Source organism: Neophocaena asiaeorientalis, unplaced genomic scaffold (assembly GCF_003031525.2).
Source record: "Neophocaena asiaeorientalis asiaeorientalis breed wild unplaced genomic scaffold, Neophocaena_asiaeorientalis_V1.1 scaffold336, whole genome shotgun sequence".
Taxonomy (NCBI): domain Eukaryota; kingdom Metazoa; phylum Chordata; class Mammalia; order Artiodactyla; family Phocoenidae; genus Neophocaena; species Neophocaena asiaeorientalis.
The window spans coordinates 1809473-1830109 of NW_020174788.1; the positions used below are offsets into that span (position 1 = coordinate 1809473).

General features: G+C 41.0%; 1 protein-coding gene across 2 annotated transcripts in view; it reads right to left on the reverse strand.

Moving 5' to 3' along the window:
* The window catches only part of ITK (IL2 inducible T cell kinase), a 67400-nt gene that overhangs the window by 9295 nt on the left and 37468 nt on the right, over positions 1 to 20637 (reverse strand). For both annotated transcript variants that reach the window (XM_024760143.1, XM_024760142.1), the window contains exons 8-14: positions 13796 to 13850; positions 5077 to 5159; positions 3905 to 4038; positions 3443 to 3517; positions 1639 to 1810; positions 1027 to 1243; positions 54 to 118 (exon numbers count right to left, since the gene is read on the reverse strand). In XM_024760143.1, coding sequence (XP_024615911.1) covers positions 54 to 118; positions 1027 to 1243; positions 1639 to 1810; positions 3443 to 3517; positions 3905 to 4038; positions 5077 to 5159; positions 13796 to 13850 — 801 coding nt within the window. The remainder of the gene's footprint in view (positions 1 to 53; positions 119 to 1026; positions 1244 to 1638; positions 1811 to 3442; positions 3518 to 3904; positions 4039 to 5076; positions 5160 to 13795; positions 13851 to 20637) is intronic.

Consider the following 20637-nt stretch of genomic DNA (forward strand, 5'->3'; position numbering starts at 1 on the left):
CGTGTCCTGCATCCCATTCCTGAGACTTTGCCGGCACCACAGGTCCGTATTACCTTGTCATCCCAAAGTCGGACACCTTGATGACTTGGTTTTCTCCAACCAGACAATTCCGGGCAGCCTGGAGCAGAGACAGGCAAACGAAAGGGAAAGGAAAACTTGGTGAGTAATCAGTAATTAAGGAGTCTCCTATAATCACAGTCCTTTGCTTTTCCATGTGCTGCTGTGCAGAAGCAGTAAGGAGCTTCACAAATGCTAGTTAAGCTTCACTAGTGCCTGATGGAAAGTTGTGTGTTAAAATCCTTTATCAGGATGAGTAAATCTGGTCTTTCATCTTCATTCCTGGGATCCTAATCAGAAGAAAAATCCATGGTGTTGTGTAACCAGCTGTAAACTCCAGTGCAACCTGATGTTAACCTCAGGGATGAAGAAGCTGTTACCCATTTGACTAAAATAAGAATGTGTTGAAGTTGCTAATTCTCTTAAAACTATTCCTCAGTAGGGATGGTACATGGTCCCTAATTCGATTGGTAGAGACCTTACCAAGAAAAGACCCATGAGTCTCAAATTTTAATGTGCCTGCAAATCCCATGGGGGGACATGTTAAAATGAATATTCCCAAACCTCAACCCCCAGAAATTCTGAGGATGGTTCTAGGATCACCCCAATGTGATCCTGGTAGATCTTGGATAACATTTTGAGAAACATGTGCTTGTCAATTTCTTTCATTTTACCAAGAGGAAAAGGAGGCACAGAGAGGTTAAAAAGGAGAGGCTGTTAGCTTTATTTAGAAAGAATGTAAACTCCAACTCAGAGGGTGAAAGTCAGAGGTGGGGCTGGAAATAGAGCCCAGATCTGAGTCCCATGAGGACATCCCACAGTGGGTGGAGGAAGGAAGAAGTTGAGAGGGGAAGGAAGAGGGCTTATGCCTTGTTATTGATTCATGCATTCCCAGTCTTCGTAGCTCTAATTTCAGTGGACATGTGCCTTCACCCTGGACCTGTAGGGGTTTGCCCTACGCCCTCTTACCAGGTCTCTGTGGATGACACACGCCTCTTCCAGGTAGGCCATGCCCTCACACACGTCCAGGCACATGCCCAGCAGGGTCTCGGCAGCAAAGAGCCCCCGCTGGCTGCGCAGGTAATCTGACAGGCAGCCGTGTTCCATGAACTCAAACACCAGGCAGATGGGGGCTTGCTCCAGGCACACTCCATAGAGCTGGACCAGCTTGGGGTGAGAGAGTTTCCTGGAGAAAAATGGCAAGGGGTGAGATGGTCTAAGTTTAGTCTCCCAAAAATACACTCCCTCCCCCAAACAAAAATGTCTTATTGAGCTGAGACCTGAAGAATGCAGGGACTCAGCTGGTGTACGCGAGAATGAACGAAGGCCAGTGTGGTTGGCATGTCATGGAACCAGAGGAAAGATGGGCAGGAGATGAGATTGGGGATCTGGCAGGGCCAGACCATGGTGGGCCTTTTAGACCACAGTGAGGAGCTTGGAGTTATTCTCCATACCATGGGAAGCCATTGCTGGACTTGAGCAGGGAGGTGGCACAAGATGGCATCAGAATGGTATTCAAAGAACATAGCACAGAACATCCTTCCCAAGGTATCTCTGCATACTCTTGTCTTGGCTACTCACATCATGACTTCAGCCTCCTCGACAAAGTCCTCTTCTGACATAGCTCCTTCCTGAATGGTTTTGATGGCCACCTTGTCCCTGTTGAGCCAGTAGCCAAGATGCACCAACCCAAACTGCCCGCTGCCAATCTCCTGCACAAAAGTGAGCTCTGAGGGATCAATCACCCATTTCCCTGGAAGAGAAAGAGTTTTCCAGAGTTGGCAAGCAGTAGATATGAAGTATAGGACTCCCAGGAGACTATATAGCCCTATACAGAATGTTAGCCTATTGTTAATATAACTCAAAGATGGCAAATGGTATAAGCCTGTATACTTAGAACTATAGATAGATAAAAGTATCTTTTTTCCCAAATAATAACATAGAATATGTATTGAAAGCCATGAAAAATGTGCATGGGGACGATTACATGGAAAGAGAAAGGAGGATGGCATTAGTTGAGATATTAAAGAAAGTCAATGACAGGGTTCTAAGGCCCCAACCATTTCCTATACCTGATTGAAAAATTTTTATTGTCATTTTTCACATAGAGCAAGTTTTATTTGAACTGGTCATTCATTCATTCATTCATCCATCAAGGGCATCCATTATGTACATAGCACTTGCTAGGCCTTAGCAGGGGTTAGGGGTAAGGTGGTGGATTCCAAGAGGACTGGTACAGAGGTGCAAGCCAGCACACAGTCTCGCACATAGGTAGGCTTTGAATAAATGCTCAAAAAAAGAATAAAAGGGATCCAAGTCTCAATTTTCACACTGGCAAAAATGAGTGGGTTCATAAAATACTGTCTGGGCTTCCATCCAGCATGGGCACATTCGGATTCCACAGGCATTAGAATTATCTTATTTTTATAAGGAGGCTGAGGGGCATTAACCTTTCCTGATGCTTGGTCTAGTACTATAAACAGTTCAGTTTCTATCTCTTTGAGGCACAGACTCAACAGAAAACAGTACCGAGCACCTACTGTGTGCAGATATGGTGCTGGTTAGGGATGGAGAGCCCACACACTGTTTCTCAAAGTATCACCCTTTAACCCCTGTGTCAAAATCACCTAGGGCACTTGTTGAAAAGGCAACCCCAGGACCCCACTGTCTGGGACTGTGTTTTGGTAAATGTTGGGTCGGGGCTGGAAGTCAACACTTTTCTTAAGCATCCTATGTAACTCTGATGCACAGTGAAGCTTGAGAACCACCAATCTAGAAGATATAAAATGAAAGGTACACCAGCCTTCTCCTTGACCAGGACGGTTTGGACCAGGGGATGCAGGCAGAAAATCACAAGTGGGTGAAACGGTTCCATAGGACAAGAAGGAATAGTAGGGCCTATGGCCCTAGAGATGCATGCCCTGCCTAAAAGCATTCAAAAAAATTTAACACAGTGCTATGCAGACAGACATTTCTGAATGCTGCTAGCTTACAGCACTTGCAATGGACCCATACCTAACAAACTAGATGATACAGAAGTTCTAGAAAATATGCAAGAACACAGTACTATAGCACTGGTTCCTAATATTTTTTTCTAATAGCATTTAGCAGAGTGCTCTGTACGAAGTAGGTGCTCAGTAAACACTTCATTGATGAACTGTCATCTAAAACCAATAGACATTGATTTGACCTAGATAAATGTGCATACATATAGATGTAATCTTACACACATTGTAAATGTTCATTTGTGCACACCATCTCCAGATATACAGTGTACCTGTTTAATGATCATTTAACGTCTGGGGAAGTCCATTCAGAATTTACCCCAGACCTCTAGGGATGTGAGTTAGTGCAAATGAATAACATTCCCAAATGCACTGCTTACCATATCTCAGCCCTGCCGTGACCGGGGCTTTCTGCCTCCAGGAACTAACTGGATACCGGAGTCTAGTGACTAGGCCTGTGTTGATTACAAGGTGAAAGGCAGTCATTAGAGTTTTACCATAGCAACCATCCAAGTCAAATCACCAGGAAAAAATATAATCCAATGCAAAAGTTATTTTTATTCTGGAAAACAAATTCCAAAGCCCAATCACTGATATTACATCTTCCCTGAGAAGAGGTATAACGTCACAGGTGGGCAGGTGGTGAAATCTCATGATGCCAGCAGCAGAATTTGCTAATGAAGAATATGTAATATAATCAAATATTTGGCATCCTTTTCTATTTGTATAGTTATTATTTATGGTCAGTTTGTCTGAGATGAAGAAACCCAGCTGGGTGTTTGTCACTTTTCTCCAAGTTCCCCTGTGAGTGTCCCCCTCTGGCCTTGTCCCTTAGAACTCACCTCCTCCATTGTGTTGGTGATAATTGACGAGGAGAGGGATGGAATCAAACACGTACTTTTCAGCCACGTAATATCGCTTGGGGTTGTCATTTGTTTCTTTGATGTGATAGTGCTTTATACAGGGGTTGTTCTCACTTAAACAAATGAAACATAAATGCAGTGATTATTAAAATGTTTAGAGACAGAAATGTCTACTGGTAGCAGATTCCTATTAGCTTTGTTTTTTGCCCTCTCACATGGATGGCAGATATATTTCAACTTGTGTGTCAGTCTTGACAGGCTGGCCTTGGGTGCTGTATTAAGAAGGACTCTGAGGTTGCATCTGGACTCAGGATTGGTGCCATGATGGATTGGTGATGTTTCTTCCAAGACCTCAAAATGGACAATCGTTTTGTATGTGCTACATGTTTGCCTTCCCTGCTGTGTGGATTTAACTAATCTTCAGCATATGTTAAGGAAGCATCTTGGCCCCTTCGTACTTATTTGGCTTTGTATAGCAGAGTTAACATAGCAGCCCTGACTGCTATCCTTAGAGAGGGCTGCTTGCAAGACTGGCCCTTGGCTGGCTTCTGAGAACTTAGATTTCAGGAGGGCTCTCACCATTCTCTAACTGATAAGGATGGCTCCCTATACCAAAATTGTTTGTATAAACAATGTGGCTTATGCTCAATGCTTGCTTTTCTCCTAAGAGTCTGGAATTTTGCTATGTGCTAGGCAGAGGGTACCCAGGTGACCAGCCCCCAGTGAAAGGATCTGTAAGGTTCTGGAATGTAGTAAGGACTCAATAAATGGTGGATAATTTTATTAGCAGAGCCAGGACTAGAATTCATATTTTCTCGCTTGCAGTCAAAAGTATCTTTTCTGTTATTCTTTGGATTAAATTATAAATGCATCAAATACAGGACCAGGTATTTATTTCTTTAGAGCTTTGCACTCAGGGATGCCAACTGGGAAGTCAACCTGGCATCCGGCCCTAGCTCTGTCACTTTCTAGGTAAGTGACTTCAGTTATGTTCTTAATCTCCCTAGCCTTGGTTTTCTCAGAGCGATCGGGGAAACACAGTATTTCTAGGGCCTCCTCTAACTCTTGCACTGTCTGACATTCCTGTGTGTGGCTCATCGCTCACCCACCTCAGGACTGTCTCTCCCCACTTTGTTGAATTAGCACCATACCTTACAATGGCCTTGGTGAAAACAGACACAGTGTATGTCCCTGGAGTCCTGGAATCTCGTACCATGAAGGCTCCTTCTTTGCCCTGGAAGGGTTAGAAAGAATGGAAAATCAGCGATCCTGGGAAACCAGGCTCATGCATCCAGCTTCACTTTCTTGCCTGTGAAAGGAGGAAATATTGTAGGCCAGCTTGGCACAGAGCAGCCTTTCAGCTATAATGGCTACCGTTTCATTCATTCATTCCAGAGACATTTCTTGAGCTCCTACCCGTGGTTCCAAGACTATTCTAGTGATGACATAAACAGTAAACGGAGGCAAACAGACACAAGCTCTGCCCTCTAGGAGCTCATTACAGATATTGCCCAGCCCTCACCACAACATTGCAGTCTAGATGTTATTATCTTTAATTTCCTGATGAGGATACTGAGTGCTGCAGAGCTGAAGTGACTCTCTCACGACCTACAAATATAGGTGGCAGACCTGGGATTTGAACCTTGAATGTGGCAGGTGAGCAAAACCTTTGCTCATTCTACTAGTCCGTGGTGCCTCCATTCAACAAACGTTAGAAGCCACTTCTCTGTTCCCCACAAGGGCACAAAGCTTCTGTCTTGGAAGCTTCATCACTTTCTTAATGGGAATATATTTTGTAGGCCCTTTCTCAAGTGCTGGTTTCGCTGCAGGGCAAAAGGAGAAAGAACACGAAGCTGCTGGTTGCATGAGGGCAGTGGAGAGAAGGGGAAGCCCCCCAAATATACCCTTCACCCCACTGACAATTTTGCCAGTGCTGATGAAATAAGTACTAACAAACGGGGGAGAACAGTTTTTTCAGTCCTGGTAGGAACTTGAAAGTCTTAACTCTGTTTTTTGAGTACTTTGTGTCTAAGGCTCTGTTCCTACCCACCTGTCAATCTGTGCTGGTGATTTTTGCAAAATCTGTTGCTATGGTTTGCTTAATTTAGACACACTAAGGGCCATAAGTGAAAGCCAGAGAGAGAGGAACCTCATGTGGTGGGCATACACTTGTTGTATATGGAGCAAAATATACACAGTTTAGAAGCTCTTCCACCCCCTAATCCCAAAGGTGGGTCATCTACACATACAAATAATACACAGATGGCCATGCTAATTGTTTGCATCCTAGAATTTCAGGGTTAGAAAAGACCTTTTAGAAGAACCTAGGAAGGTTCTCTAGCCCAGGGTTATCCCAACCTCAGTACTATAGATGTTTGGGGGGCAGTAATTCTTTGTCATGGGGGCTGCCCTGTCATCATAGGATGTTTAGCAGCATCCCTGGCCTCTATCAACTGGCTGCCAGACATTGTCACATGTTCCCTGGGGGACAAAATCACCCCTGGTTGGGAACCACTGATCTGGCCTAACTCCCTAAACCCCTGTGCCCCAAACTGTTGGTGATCACAATCACTCGAAGAATCTAAAGCACAGAACAAGACAAAACAAAACAACGACTACGAGCAGTTTACCATGCTCCCCCACACACACCGCCTCCCCATACCGACACACTTGGAATCTCCAGGACTGAGGCCCTGGGACCTGAACTTTTAAAAACTTAGGGACATCCAGATTTGGTCTCCACTGACTCAACTGCAAATGCATTTCTTATTTATAACAGTCCTGAAGAGTAGTCCCTGTCGTCTGAAAGAGCACTAATAGTTAGAAAGTTCATCCTCATGTAGACACGTAACCTGCTTCCTCTGACTTGGCCCTAAACCTGCAGAGGGGAATTTTGGGGGGGACGGTTCGCCCTTACATCATTGTGCATTCTTGCCAAACTTAGAGGTTACCACAACAACTTTGTGAGACTCCCCAAACTCTTCTTCTCTCTGCTGGGAGATTCAAGAGTCTATTTTGAAATTTGAGGGAAACAGAGGGTAGGGGAGTTGGATGAAGGTGGTCAAAAGGTACACATTTCCAGTTATAAGATATATTCTGGGGATGTAATGTACAGCATGGTGACTGCAGTTAACAATACCATATAGTATAGTTGAAAGTTGCTCAGAGTAGATCTTAAAAGTTCTCATCACAAGAAAAAAAATTGTAACTATGTATAGAGATGGATGTTAACTAAGATTGTATTAATCATTTTACAATTTATACATAAATCAAATCATTATGTGGCACACCTTCAAATTATACAATGTTATAGGTCAATTATATCTCACTAAAACTGGAAAAAGAAAGGAAGAAATTCAAAGCTGAGACCTGAATCTTCAGGTCTCTGTTGTCCATCCTTGACCTTCCTTTCTCAAGGTTGTGAGCTAGGGCTGCCCTAGCTGTTGCCTGAAAGCAGGGAAAGAATTGAGGAAAATACAGAAAGCTGCTACATTTCTTTTTCTAAGATGTCATAGTACTCTAGGACAGTCCTAGTATTCTGTCTTTGTACACACAGAATTTACTTTAATGATTTTGTATTTCATGAATTTGTTGAAATTTAAGAAAACGAGTTGTCAGTCTTTCTGGACCAATAGTACAACCTTATGCCCATAGTTAGCCTCCCACATTCTCTACAGTGTGCTCTGTTCATGACCTTGGACATGGTGAGGACAACGGAGAACTAACCAGATTCTTATTTTCGTCTTCTCAGATATGAATGTAAACTGTTTATCCAGTGCAATAGTAAACACCCTTCTAACTTTTGCATGCAAATTGCCCTTTTAAAAAACTTGATTTTCCAAAAATTAGATTTTCCCCCCTTTGGGGTCAGTAGTTTTTTCAGTTTCTGAAGTAAAGGTGATCTATGTGACACCAAAAACTCCCAGATTAGTTCATTAGATTTTAAAATAGCTTTTGAAGCCTAATTTAGAGAACTTGAAATTCTCTTCTTTTAAGTGTACAAATCAGTGATTTTTATCAAAATCACAGAGTTGTATAACCATCACCAGAATATAATTTTAGAATATTTCATCACTCCCAAAAGACACCTCAGTATCATTTGCACCCCTGCCATACTAATATGACTTCTCTATAGATTTGCCTATTCTAGAAATTTCATGTAAATGAAATCATATAATATGTGGTCTCTTATGATGGGATTCTTACTCTTAGCATATTGTTTACAAGGTTCATCAAGTTGTAGCATGTATCAGTACTTCATTCCTTTTTGTGGCTGCATAATATTCCATTGTATGGATTACACCACATTTTGTTTATCTGTTCATCAATTGCTGGGCATTGGGGTTGTTTCAACCTTTGGCTGTTGTGAATAATGAATTTGTGTCTGGCTTCTTCTACTCAACATCATGTTTGTGATATTCATCCATGTATTACATGTACCATCACTTGTCTTCAAAATTTCTCCCCTTTTGCCAAATATCGAAGCTTTTGCTCTTGCCTCACTGAAATGTGATGGGTTAAGTTCAAGACAGGAAGAAACTAAACTTTAGTCGAGGCAGATATTATCTACATATGTAACTTATTCTAAAGGGAAGACACATAGACCAAAAAGACCCCAAGTTTATCAACTATCTGTGAAGAAGGGAGTGGTAATGTCTTTTTTATTTAATCCAGAATGTTTTGTTGTTTTCTTCTTTCAAAGAGACCATTATTATTATTTTTTAATTTGTGATTAGAGAGGGGCCCAACTGTTAACAAGAGTAAACTGATCCAAAGACATCAGACAAAGTAGAGGTAAAGTTTTCAGTCAGCTCTGCCGAGGACGGGAGGCTGGCAGAGCTCTTCCTCCATTGTAGTTGCTCTAGGTGGCATTCAGTGCTGGTGACAGGAAACTCTGGTTTAGGGCTGAGGCAGCGCAGGGTTCTGAGGAAAAGGAGGCATCCGGCATGTGCCTTATCACCTACTTCCTGCAAGGGGCTCAGAGGAAGTCACAACCACCAAGAACGGTGGCGTCTAAAGGGTCTCTGCTCCTGTCATTGTCATGCATAGGGGCACTGATCTGTGCAATGCAGCCAGGGTAGGTCGGGGAGGGGGCTTGTTCCCACGGGATATAGACAAGGTCTCACTTTACCTTTTACTATTTTATCTAGAAAAATAAAGATGTAACAATAGAAAAAAAAATCATGCCAAGGGGGTAAAATACACGGATGGGAAGTATAGGGATGGGAGAATAGAACTTAACTCATATATTCCCTTACTAACTGTGTGTGCGTGCATGTGTGTATGTGTATGTGTGCGTGTGTGTGTGTGTGTGTGTGTGTCTATGAAGAAGCGTCCCTGCTCTAGTCCAGGCTATGCCACTGATTTACATTCAGTTTACTCCCCTGTAGCACAAAGGGGATGGACCAGATGTTCTTTAAAAGGAATTCTAACTCAGTCCATATAATTCTGTCAATACAGATGTTTCCTGATTAAATGTAGGAGCTTCAGTTTTCTCAGTTGTAAAATGACTTTTATAAGATGGTTGGGAGAATTAAAGTGTATAAAACAGTTCCTGGAATATAATACCAGAACAAGGACTATTGGGACTATCATTAGATGTTATTATCACATGCTATGGTATATACCATCTGTTAGAAGTACTAATGCCATTGTCTGCTTTCGTCTGAGACATGTTGACTGTTAGGAATTTACTCCTTTCTTTCTGTCCATATGATTTGAAGGGCACCTTACAGAAGATAATCTTGCTACACAGGGTAGGTTATTGTGAAAAAGATGGACTGATAACTTATAGCTTGTTCACACTGCATTATAATTTAAGAGCGTCTCTGACAGATAGCCACTCTTCATTCTGGAGGTGGTTCATTTCTTTTCTTGAAAAAATCCTGGTATGGAGTCAGTACTGTATCTTTAATAACATCTTAGAATCATGTTAATATGATAAACCAATGTCTTAGATAAGCCTTCTGCCCAAAATTCAGGCCACCCAACCTATGCAATGCTGTCAAGTATAGAGTACCTGCTTGCAAGGAATTCACCCTCTACCTAAATGTGTTACGACAGAAGAGAGACTGCTGAGGTCCAAGGCTGAGTGAAAACAGACCCACTGGAGATGTCATGACATTGCAACACAAGGGTTCAAAGGTGTGGAAAAACCACATTCCACAGCTTGTGGGAGGGAAAGCATGAGTGGCTTCTTAGAGGAGGTGCTATCCGAAGAATTGATAGGTTCCCAAACTTGGGTAAGACCCAGAATCACCTGGGTACCACTTCCTAAGTTTCTGACTGGTGAGGGCTGGAGTACTGGAGTTTGTATTTTTTAAAAGCTCCCCAATGATGCTCATGATTAGCCAGCTTCTCCTACAGCATGTTTGTTAATTTAAAAACACTTCTTAAGCATTTGCTGTATTCATTCACTCAATAAATATTCATTGAGCAACTACGTTATCATAAGTACAGTTCTGGGGTCCTGTGTACAGCAGGAACAAGGTAAAGGGTTTATATTCTAGTGGAGAAATATGCATGGGGCAGTATATCAGGAGATTTCGTTAATAAAAATAAAATAAATCCATTTTTGGTCAATAATAATGAATCAATCAATCTTTTAAGGGTCCTATAATTGTTAGATAGGGAGACACTAAATTCACCCCTGAAACAATTCAGCTGATGTTTCAAAAATCATACAATATAGGGACCCACTGAAGTTTGCCCTTATATTACCTAAGGAGGCAAAGAGGATTTGGTGAAATAGTCTAGAATATTAATAAGGAGGAATGTTTCAACTGCCCTAGCAAGTATTTGTGTCTCCAAAGAGCTGCTATAAAATAGAAATCGTCTTTTGCTAATCATTAATGTGGGCTGTTTTAGGTGCTCCATGGGCAATACTTCATTAACCAATGTGGGATTAAAAATAACAAAACTGCACTTGTTTAAACTCAGTATAATTCTTATTTAATTATAAGTTCTTTTTGGTTAATTTAATAATTTATTATGTTATCCAGTAACATAGGTGCTGAGTTGGCCACATATGCATCACAAGTTTGACTTGAAAAAATATAGATTCCCACAAACTAACCCTGGAGAGTCTGATTCTGTAGGTCTGGGCTTGGGGTCTGGGAGTCTGTAGTTTTAAAAATTTCCCAGTGATTCTAATGTGTGATGTTGGGGACCACAGGAAATAATTAAGTGTGGAGTCGAGGTGGAACCAAGGAGAAACCAGAGTCTAGTAATGACTCAGCTTAATTCCTCTTCCTCCATGAAATCTTTCTAATTCTTCTAGAATATTCTCAGAATTCTGAGGCCACTGAAAGCCTGCTGCCTATGCTCAGTTTTTCTTAGATTATCCTCTGTTTCTTCAGAGTTTGTCTTGTTTCTCAATAGAGTCTAAAGCTTATTGAGATCAAAGACCCTGTCTCAAGTATCTCTACGCGCTTAGATCTGTGCTCAGCAACATGGTAAGGTATGTGAGTTTATACTGAGAAATCCTAATAAATGAAATGGTGCAGACGTCATAAAGGCAACAGATGCTGAATGAGACGGCTGACATCATACAGACTGCCTGTTTTGCATCTGTCACTGGTAAACACAAATAACCTTTTGGAAAATCCACAAACAACTGGACTTGCCCTCTTTGGTGAGAACAAAACTGCCCAAGGGCAGAGCATCTCACCTTGTCCTCTTTGCCAGCTGCCTGCTCACCAGCAACTTAACCAAAGGAGAAAAAGTTCACTGCTCCAAAATATGACTGTGGGCTCTCCTCCCGTCTCGATTTCCTCTTATAGAAATTATATGTTTGCCTTTGATAGAATGAATCAATCTATCATCAGTTTCCCTTGTGCAAAAGTAAATAGTATATTAATTAACTATGTGCCTTTAGATTATTCTTTGACAATATTCATCATCCCTCCACCTTCCCATCGCAGACTTTCATTCCCTACCTGATATCTTCCCAGGTCTCCTTCTCTAAGCTCACCTCTAGCCACTGTCCAAACTGGTAATGCTTACCGGTTTGGGTGATCAACTGTCCCAGTTTGTCTGGGACTGAGGTGTGGGGGCTCTGGGGCCATAGGACTCTCAGTTTTAAAACTGGAACAGTTCCAGGCAAACCAGGATGAGTTGGTCACTCCAGCTTCATTCCATCCGGGAGAGGTTTGCAGTTTAAGATTCTTAAAGATAGGAAATACCTTCAAACCACAACTGGGAAATGGCAGGAACATGAAATGGCAGGAACAGGGCTAACATTTTGGCATGGAGAGACGGATGCCTCCATCAACCCAGGCCTACTGTTTACTAGTCTCACTGGTGAGGCTTGTGTTGGGCACGGGTCATTAACATCATTTGAATATTAGATTCATCTGGAGAGATTTTCCTCTACATTACTAATGCCTGGACCCTACCCACTAGAGGTTTTCTTCTTTTTTAACATCTTATTGGAGTATAATTGCTTTACAATGGTGTGTTAGTTTCTGCTGTATAACAAAGTGAATCAGCTATACATATATCCCCATATCCCCTCCCTCTTGCATCTCCCTCCCACCCTCCCTATCCCACCCCTCTAGCCCACTAGAGATTTTGATTTAATGAATCTGGGCTGGGACCTGGGCATTGGTATTTTGAAAATGTTTCCCAGGTGATTTTAATGTGCAGACAGGCCTGCGAACCACTGCTCTAAGCAAATACGCTGATAAATTGATTGATTTCCTTGTAGAAAACTTTCTCTCAATACCTGCATGCATTGGGTTTCTCTGCAAGGGCCCTAAATGTGCAATTTTCTGTGCTACTTTAAGTGTGGTGTATGGATGGGTGCCAGTTAGCAAATTGTTACTAAAAATTGAGAGTAAGCATTTAGAATCTTTTTATAGCAATCAGAGTAATTTTATGTCTAATGAATCTAATACTCATAAAAAAATTGAACTTACATTTTTTATGTCTTTTCTTCTTATTTTTGCTTTTTATTTTTTCTGATAATTCATTTTTATTGTATTTTACAAAATGTAAGTCTATGACAGATTGGGAATTAAAAACCAACCACAAAAAGTAGTCCATCACCACGGGTACTTTGAGAGGCACTGTTTTAGAATCACAAATGATCTTCTGATCCAGGAAGAGAATGTTTTACCTTGCATGCCAGTCAATTGATGGCAGCTTCCTGGAGCACTGTGTTGAGAAGGATCGCAAAGCCATGGACTCTGATCAACTGTGTCGGCCACAGGACCAGGAGCAGAGAGTGGCAGTATGAGTCTGGGTAATTGTCATCCCTGATTCAGTCCAGTACTCCTCTTGTACTCATTGAGAAACCGAGGCCCAGAAGGAAGAAGAGATGTTTTCGAAGTCACACACTGAGTTGGAGCCAGAGCAGTGGCCAGGACCCAGTACTTTCCTCACCACACCATGCCTTCTCTCCCTTAATCCTGACACCCTTGTGTAAGCTCAGTCCCGCTCCCGACACCGTATGGCTCTCAAGAAGAACGGTTGCGTGAAAAATGAGTTAAAACAAGTGGTGTATTTCCTCTATATCCACACACAGCCCAACCAGGCGGAATCCGAGGCACAGGCACTCCTGACCCAGCCAGAGACGCAGGCAAGGAAGACCAGCAGCACAGCTCCCCAGGGCCAGCCATCACGGCCCGAAAGACCACCCACGGAAGCTGTGGTCATGGTCACACGTGAATACCAAGGCCTTTGATCCTCTCCAGGTTTCTTATACTGATGTATGCTAACCCTGTGAACCCCCAGAATACTTTTACCAGACATGGACACCACTGTTAATCCAATGTCAACTCACTGCATTAACACAAACCACAGCATGGCTGAAAAAAAGTAACACAATTCATTTTATTTGAAGTTAAAAGACAGTTTAAGGAGACTTACTGTGTCCAAAAGAAGTTTCTCGGCTTTGTCTCGGCTGATACTCTTATTGTACCACCTGAAAGCAGGAAAAAGTCATAGATCAATGACATTTTGAAAAACGTCATTATTTACTTACGAAAGAAAATTAATGCCAGAAAGTTTTTTGTTCTTTTTGTTTCTACCAATGCTTTCAAACCCAAAAGCAAAAGCATGAACCATTTCCAGCTAATAAAATGTTTAATTGGAACAAGTGAATCAGAATTGGTGAAATGTTGATAATAGTTGAAGCTGGGTTTGGGGTACATGGAGGTTCATTACATTTTTCTCTCTACTTTTGTACATGTTGGAAATTTTCCACATTAAAATTTTAGAAAACATTTCTCTTCTGCTCTATTTTGTAAGTCAGTGGGTGGTTATTAGCAGGATGACACTAGGGCAGCTATAAAAATTTAATATAAATTTGAAAGTGTAGCAAATATCCTTTTAAAACAATTGTAGTATTTTCCTCTGTAAGACTGGTTTTCAAGATCTTCTGCAAAATAATTACATTTTTTTCCCAGCTGCACAAAAGCTCTTGCACAAATGACATTGACAGTGTCTCATAAGGCTAGTTTATCTTTGTAAAAAATGCAAATGTACAAAAACCTTACGCACCCCTGTTATTCCTTGTCAAAGGAATGCTAAATTTATTTGCTGAAAAAACTAAAAAATTTTAATGGGGCTTCCCTGGTGGTGCAGTGCTTGAGAGTCCGCCTGCCGATGCAGGGGACACGGGTTCGTGCCCCGGTCCGGGAGGATCCCACATGCTGCGGAGCGGCTAGGGCCGTGAGCCATGGCCGCTGAGCCTAAGCGTCCATACCCTGTGCTCCGCAATGGGAGAGGACATAACAGTGAGAGGCTCGCGTACCGCAAAAAAAAAAAAAAAAAAAAAAAAAAAAAAAATTTAATGGATGTAGTCTGCTAAAAGTAAGGTAAATATTCACATATTTTCTACTTTTACAAAGCGAACTAAGCTGAGATTGAGCTTCAAAGATGGTTTAAAAGGAAAATGTGTCACAGGGTTCATGTGATGACACGATATTGTTTAATTTTGTGTTTCTGATTTTTTCATACAGCTGTTTTAATTTCTTAAGATTTCTGGCTAATTTTCTCAGGATAAGTGTCTCATTTCTTCTCTGGAGAAGTTTTAAAATCAAATTTTCTATAAGCAATTTGAATAATAGATTAAATGCATAAATAAAAAAAGAAAGTAAATATACTTCTTGATTTTTGCTACCAAAGAATAGATCTTAACCTGAAATAATTCATGTCAGACACCTTTAGGAACCAATGCAGTGTGAAGGAATGATTTGGATAATGGGGAAAAGCAAATCTAAGTACACTATGGGTTCAATGTCATTTTTATAGTTTGATTTCATTAACATATGTAGTGCTGAAAGCTCTTCTTCATACATCTGAGCATTTGAAACTAGCAGTCCAGCTCCTTGCCTGGCTGGCCATTAATCTGTATGTGTGGCATATCGTACTCAAGCAAGCAACAACAGATGACATGTAACATAAATGCAGTGTAGTGTCATTCTTGGAATTTTAATGACTGATGACGCTAAACTAGAATTATCCAAGTTATACAAAGATGCTAACTGACTTTTCATAAAGTTTCCATTAAGACAGCCTCGATATGAACTTCGGCTTCCTGAGTATGCCCTGATTAGTCTCTTTTGCATTAGCTGCAGCTAGGCTGACATCATATCTCTGGTCAGTGGACTCTATCAAAGTTTGCTGGGGGAAAGCTCCAGCCATACTCTGGTGAGAACTTTAAGACTGCAAAGAATATTTAGCTTATGTGTAGCTCACCTATCATGTGTCAGAAAGTGTTATCAGCAGGTTATGGGACTTGCACAAGGTCAATAATGAGCTAGTAAGTGTAGCCAGAAGTGAACCCAGCCAGTCTGGCTTCAGAGTCCATGCTCTTATCACCACCATAAAGAGCCTGTAACTATCATATACCAGGGACTTAAGGAAAAACATTACCAGGCTCCCTCTCTCCCCCCAGAAAATCCTAGTTTGCTATGCTGTAGCCCCCAACTCCACATCTTTCAGGGGTTACACCTGTCACATACACTTCTTGCGATCTGCAAACTCCTAAGGAACGTAATCTTTGCACTATTTATCATGTGCATGTTCTCACATGGGTCCTTCTTTCCTTATCTATCTTTTAATACAGAAATTAAATGTGTAACATATAAGTTTGAAAGAGAAATGAAATGGAGTGAAATAATTTATATTCTTTTACTACCCCTACTCCCTGTATCTTCTATAGTAGAGCTCTTCAAACTGGAGCATGTCCAAACAGGAGCATGATTTTTATAATTTTGTTGTCTGGTGAAAAAACAACTAAAAAGTGGTAAAAAAAAAAAAAAGAATGTGAGTGATTTTTTAGGGTTGAAGTTTTTCAGTGTTGTTAACACCTGAACCATATCCTGGCCTTCCTGTCCACTTATTAGGTTAGAGGAGATAGAATGATCATCAGTTAACAATCAGTTGTGGAAATTAATAAGCCCAGGGGGAGAGAAGTTCTGGGTGGGGAAGCAACACCACTTACCAAACTTGTTTGGTTATTTGAGAGTAGCCACGAATAAGGGAATTAGTGGATTCAACTGAGCTTTTTTAAAAAAAGTTGTTCTAAATTAATTGGATTTACAATGTTGTGTTAGTTTCTGCTGTACAGCAAAGTGAGTCAGTCATACATATACATATATCTACTCTCTTCTAGACTCCATTCCCATATAGGTCATTGTAGAGCACCAAATAGAGTTCCCTGTGCTATACAGTAGGTTCTTATTACTTATCTTTTATATATAGTAGTGTGTATATATCAATCCCAATCTCCCAATTTATACCCCACTTTCCCCCTTGGTAACCGTAAGTTTTCTACATCTGTGACTCAATTTCTGTCCTGTAAATAAGTTCATTTGTGCCATTTTTTTAGATTCCACATAAGAGTGATATCATATGATATTTCTTTCTCTGTCTGACTTACTTCACTTCATCTGAGCTTTTGAACACATGCAACTGGAGGTACTTTCCAACTCAGTGGGCTCTTAGAACTTATTTAGTTGAAGCCTGGCAAATATGCTTCATCTTACGTGTCAGCTCTGATCAGTTAGTACTGGCTTCCTGGAGCTGTGTGTTGCAAAGATAGAGGCCAGTCTGAGCTCAGGGAGTAAGAATGTCACTATCTAAGAGTGATGTCTGCCCTGAGTTCAGGCACAGGGAGGGAATGTCAGCAAGAGTGCCACGATTTGCTTTCCTTCATCTTACCTGACCCTTCAGTTTAAAGGCAAAGGGATCTGAGATCCAACCTGGTGAAGAAACTTGCCCAAAGTCATGTCCCCAAACCACGGCAGGAGACCTGAAGCCAATCAACTTACCAACCCATGATCATGTTCCCAGGGTACAATTTTGAGTTCTTATGCAGATATCTAGACAATGTTAAGTTCTAGGAAAAAAGTAATCATATTGGGCCTTTTTTTTTTGGTATACCCAGATATAATAACTAACTATCTGGATGCTTGTTTATGAGTCATTTAATTCTCTAGCTACGATTCCATATCTGAAATGCAAACTGACAGAGTGCAGAATAAATAGAGTTCACAGACTGTTTTGTTTGTATGCTGTAGTGTCTCATTTTAAAAGTGAATTAAAATATCTTCAAGAGGGGGAATACACCTTTTTTTTGCCCCAAGCTCCATCATTCCCTATGGCCTTATACTCTGTTGGAAGTTTGAATGTGCCCCTTCTATCATAAATGAAGAAATTCTGATTAAAAGTAAAAAACCAAAACAGGGGCTTCCCCGGTGGCACAGTGGTTGAGAGTCTGCCTGCCGATGCAGGGGACACGGGTTCGTGTCCCGGTCCGGGAGGATCCCACATGCTGCGGAGCGGCTGGGCCCATGGGCCATGGCCGCTGAGCCTGCACGTCCCCAAGATATTTAAAAAAAAACAAACAAACAAAAAAAAAATGAAAACTTCCCAGCCTAGTGATCATTTGAAATAAATACCTAATTTTTTCTAAAGGTGTTGACTGTAAAATAATAAAAGAATTTTATTTTTTAAGCATATCTCATATATTTCATTACAGTTTGAGTATTCTTGGAAGTGATGACTTCTGTTAGCTGAGGGAGGGGCTTCTCTTACCTACTTGATCAAAATGAATCTCAGGTTGAGAGACTCTTCAGAAAATGATAGTTCTTCACTATAGAATCTATTAGAATTTCAGCAACAAATAACTTGACCACATTTGAACTAATAAGAACACAAATGAGTTAATAGAAGGTTTCATTAGCTATCATTCTTCAACCCTGGTATCTTAAGCTTGATAAGTACTTAAAATTTTATCTTTAAATGATTTTGAACTTACAGAAAAGTTGTAAAATACTGTAAAAGAACTCCCACATATAGATGAACCAATTGTTGATAATTTACACATTTGCTTTACCATTCTGTCCAGATAGATAGTTAGAGAGATAGATAGATATAGATAAATAGATTTTTTTAGCCATTTGAGAATAGACTTTTACCCCTAAGTACTTCAGTATGTATTTCTAATAACTAGAATATACACTTGTATAACCATAGTACAATTACCAAAATCATGAAATTTAACATTGATACAATACTATTACCTAATTTTAGACCTTATTCAAATTTCATCAGTTGTCTCAATAATATACTTTGTAACTTTTTTTGGTTTGCTTTTTTATGGTTCAAGATTGATCCAGGATTACTGGTGCATTTAGTTACCCCATCTCTTCAGTTTTTTAACGTGGACCAATTTCTCAGCCTCTCATGTCTTTCATGATATTAACATTTTTGTAGAGCACAGGGCAATTATTTTGTAGACTATCCTCAGTTTGGATTTGTCTATTATTTCCTCATGAATAATTCAGGTTATGCATGTTTGGGCAGGAATATCACAGAAGTGATGTTGTGTCCTTCTCAGTGTATCACATCAGGAGATGCACGGTGTCTGCTTGCCCCATTATTGATGTGAACTTGGATCATTTAGTTAAGATGGGCTCTACCAGATATTTCCTCTTTGTTATTAGTAAGTGATTTGTGAGAAGATACTTTGAAACTATGTAAATATCACACCTTTCACCACCTATTTGTGACACTCATTGATGATTTTTGCCTGAATCAGTTGGTACTTTGAGTTATAAAATTGTGATTTTTTAAACTTTATCATTCCTTCTACATTCATTAGTTGGCATTTTGCTGCAAGAAAGAGCTTTTCTCTCTTCTTGCCCATTTATTTATTTACTTACTTATCTATCAAGCTATTTATTTATTATTGACTTTTTTATTTTACTCAGTGGATTGTAGTCCCTTACTGTCATTATTTATTTTGATACTCAAATTATCCCAGATTTAGTCAGAAGGAGCATTTTTAAGCTGACTTCTGTGATCAATCAATACGGTCACATTATTTAACAAAAAAATATTGGGGGGTACTTTTTTACTTTTTGATGCATCAAAATGTTCCAGTTTCATCGTTGTTCTTTCCCTGCCCCGACTCTGAATCCCCAAGCCATTTCTCCAAGAAGAAGTCCTAGTTCTTTTTAGTGGGAAGTGTTATTTAAAAACCAAGATCTGAGTGTACACATTGCTACTGTAGTATGATTGTTTCTGGGCCTTCCAGCAGCTGAGCTAGGAAATACATGTACCTGGTGAGTACACTGTACTTTACACTTGAATTTTATTAAACATTAAGTAATTCCATTAAAATTATATCCATGTGGGGCTTTCCTGGTGGCACAGTGATTAAGAATCCGCCTGCCAGTGCAGGGGACACAGATGCAAGCCCTGGGCCGGGAAGATCCCACATGCCGCGGAGCAACTAAGCCCATGCGCCACAACTGCTGAGCCTGCACTCTAGAGCCCATGAGACACAACTACTGAAGCCCGTGCACCTAGAGCCTGTGCTCCACAATAGGAAAAGCCACTGCAGTGAGAAGCCTGCGCACTGCAACGAGGAGTGGCCCCCGCTCGCCGCAACTAGAGAAAGCCTGAACAGCAACGAAGACCCAGCACAGCCAAAAATAAATTTAAAAAAAAAACAAAAACTGGGCTTCCCTGGTGGCGCAGTGGTTGGGAGTCTGCCTGCCGATGCAGGGGACACGGGTTCGTGTCCTAGTCTGGGAAGATCCCACATGCCACGGAGCAGCTGGGCCCGTGAGCCATGGCCGCTGGGCCTGCGCGTCCGGAGCCTGTGCTCCGCAGCGGGAGAGGCCGCAACAGTGAGAGGCCCGCGTACTGCAGAAAAATAAATATAAAAATAAAAATTATATCCGTGTGAACTCTTCTTTTAAATGCCATCTTGAAATAAACAACACAAGCTAAGCAGATATTTAATACTATATTTTTGTCTGCTATCTTGGTATTGGAAGTATTGCATTAAACCATGTTTTAAGTCAGTTTGTATTTGATCCAGTGTTCATAGTGTTTTTTCCTTCTCAAGTAAGATAAATATTCCTGGGATTCCCAGAAGAACCTTTTCCTTTGACCACAGTTATGTGCAGGCATCTGGAAATCATCCCTTAGATTAAAGGGGAGATGAGAACACATACCCTCCCCCTTCTATTTAAAGTGACCCTCGGGATTTCCCTGGTGGTCCAGTGGTAAAGAATCCACCTTACAATGCAGGGGATGCAGGTTCGATCCCTGGTCAGGGAACTAAGATCCCACATGCTGCAGGGGCAACTAAGCCCATGCACCACAACTACTGGGCTCATGCGCCTCAACTAGAGAGTCTGCGGGCCACAAACTACAGAGCCCAAGCACTCTGGAACCCGTGCACCACA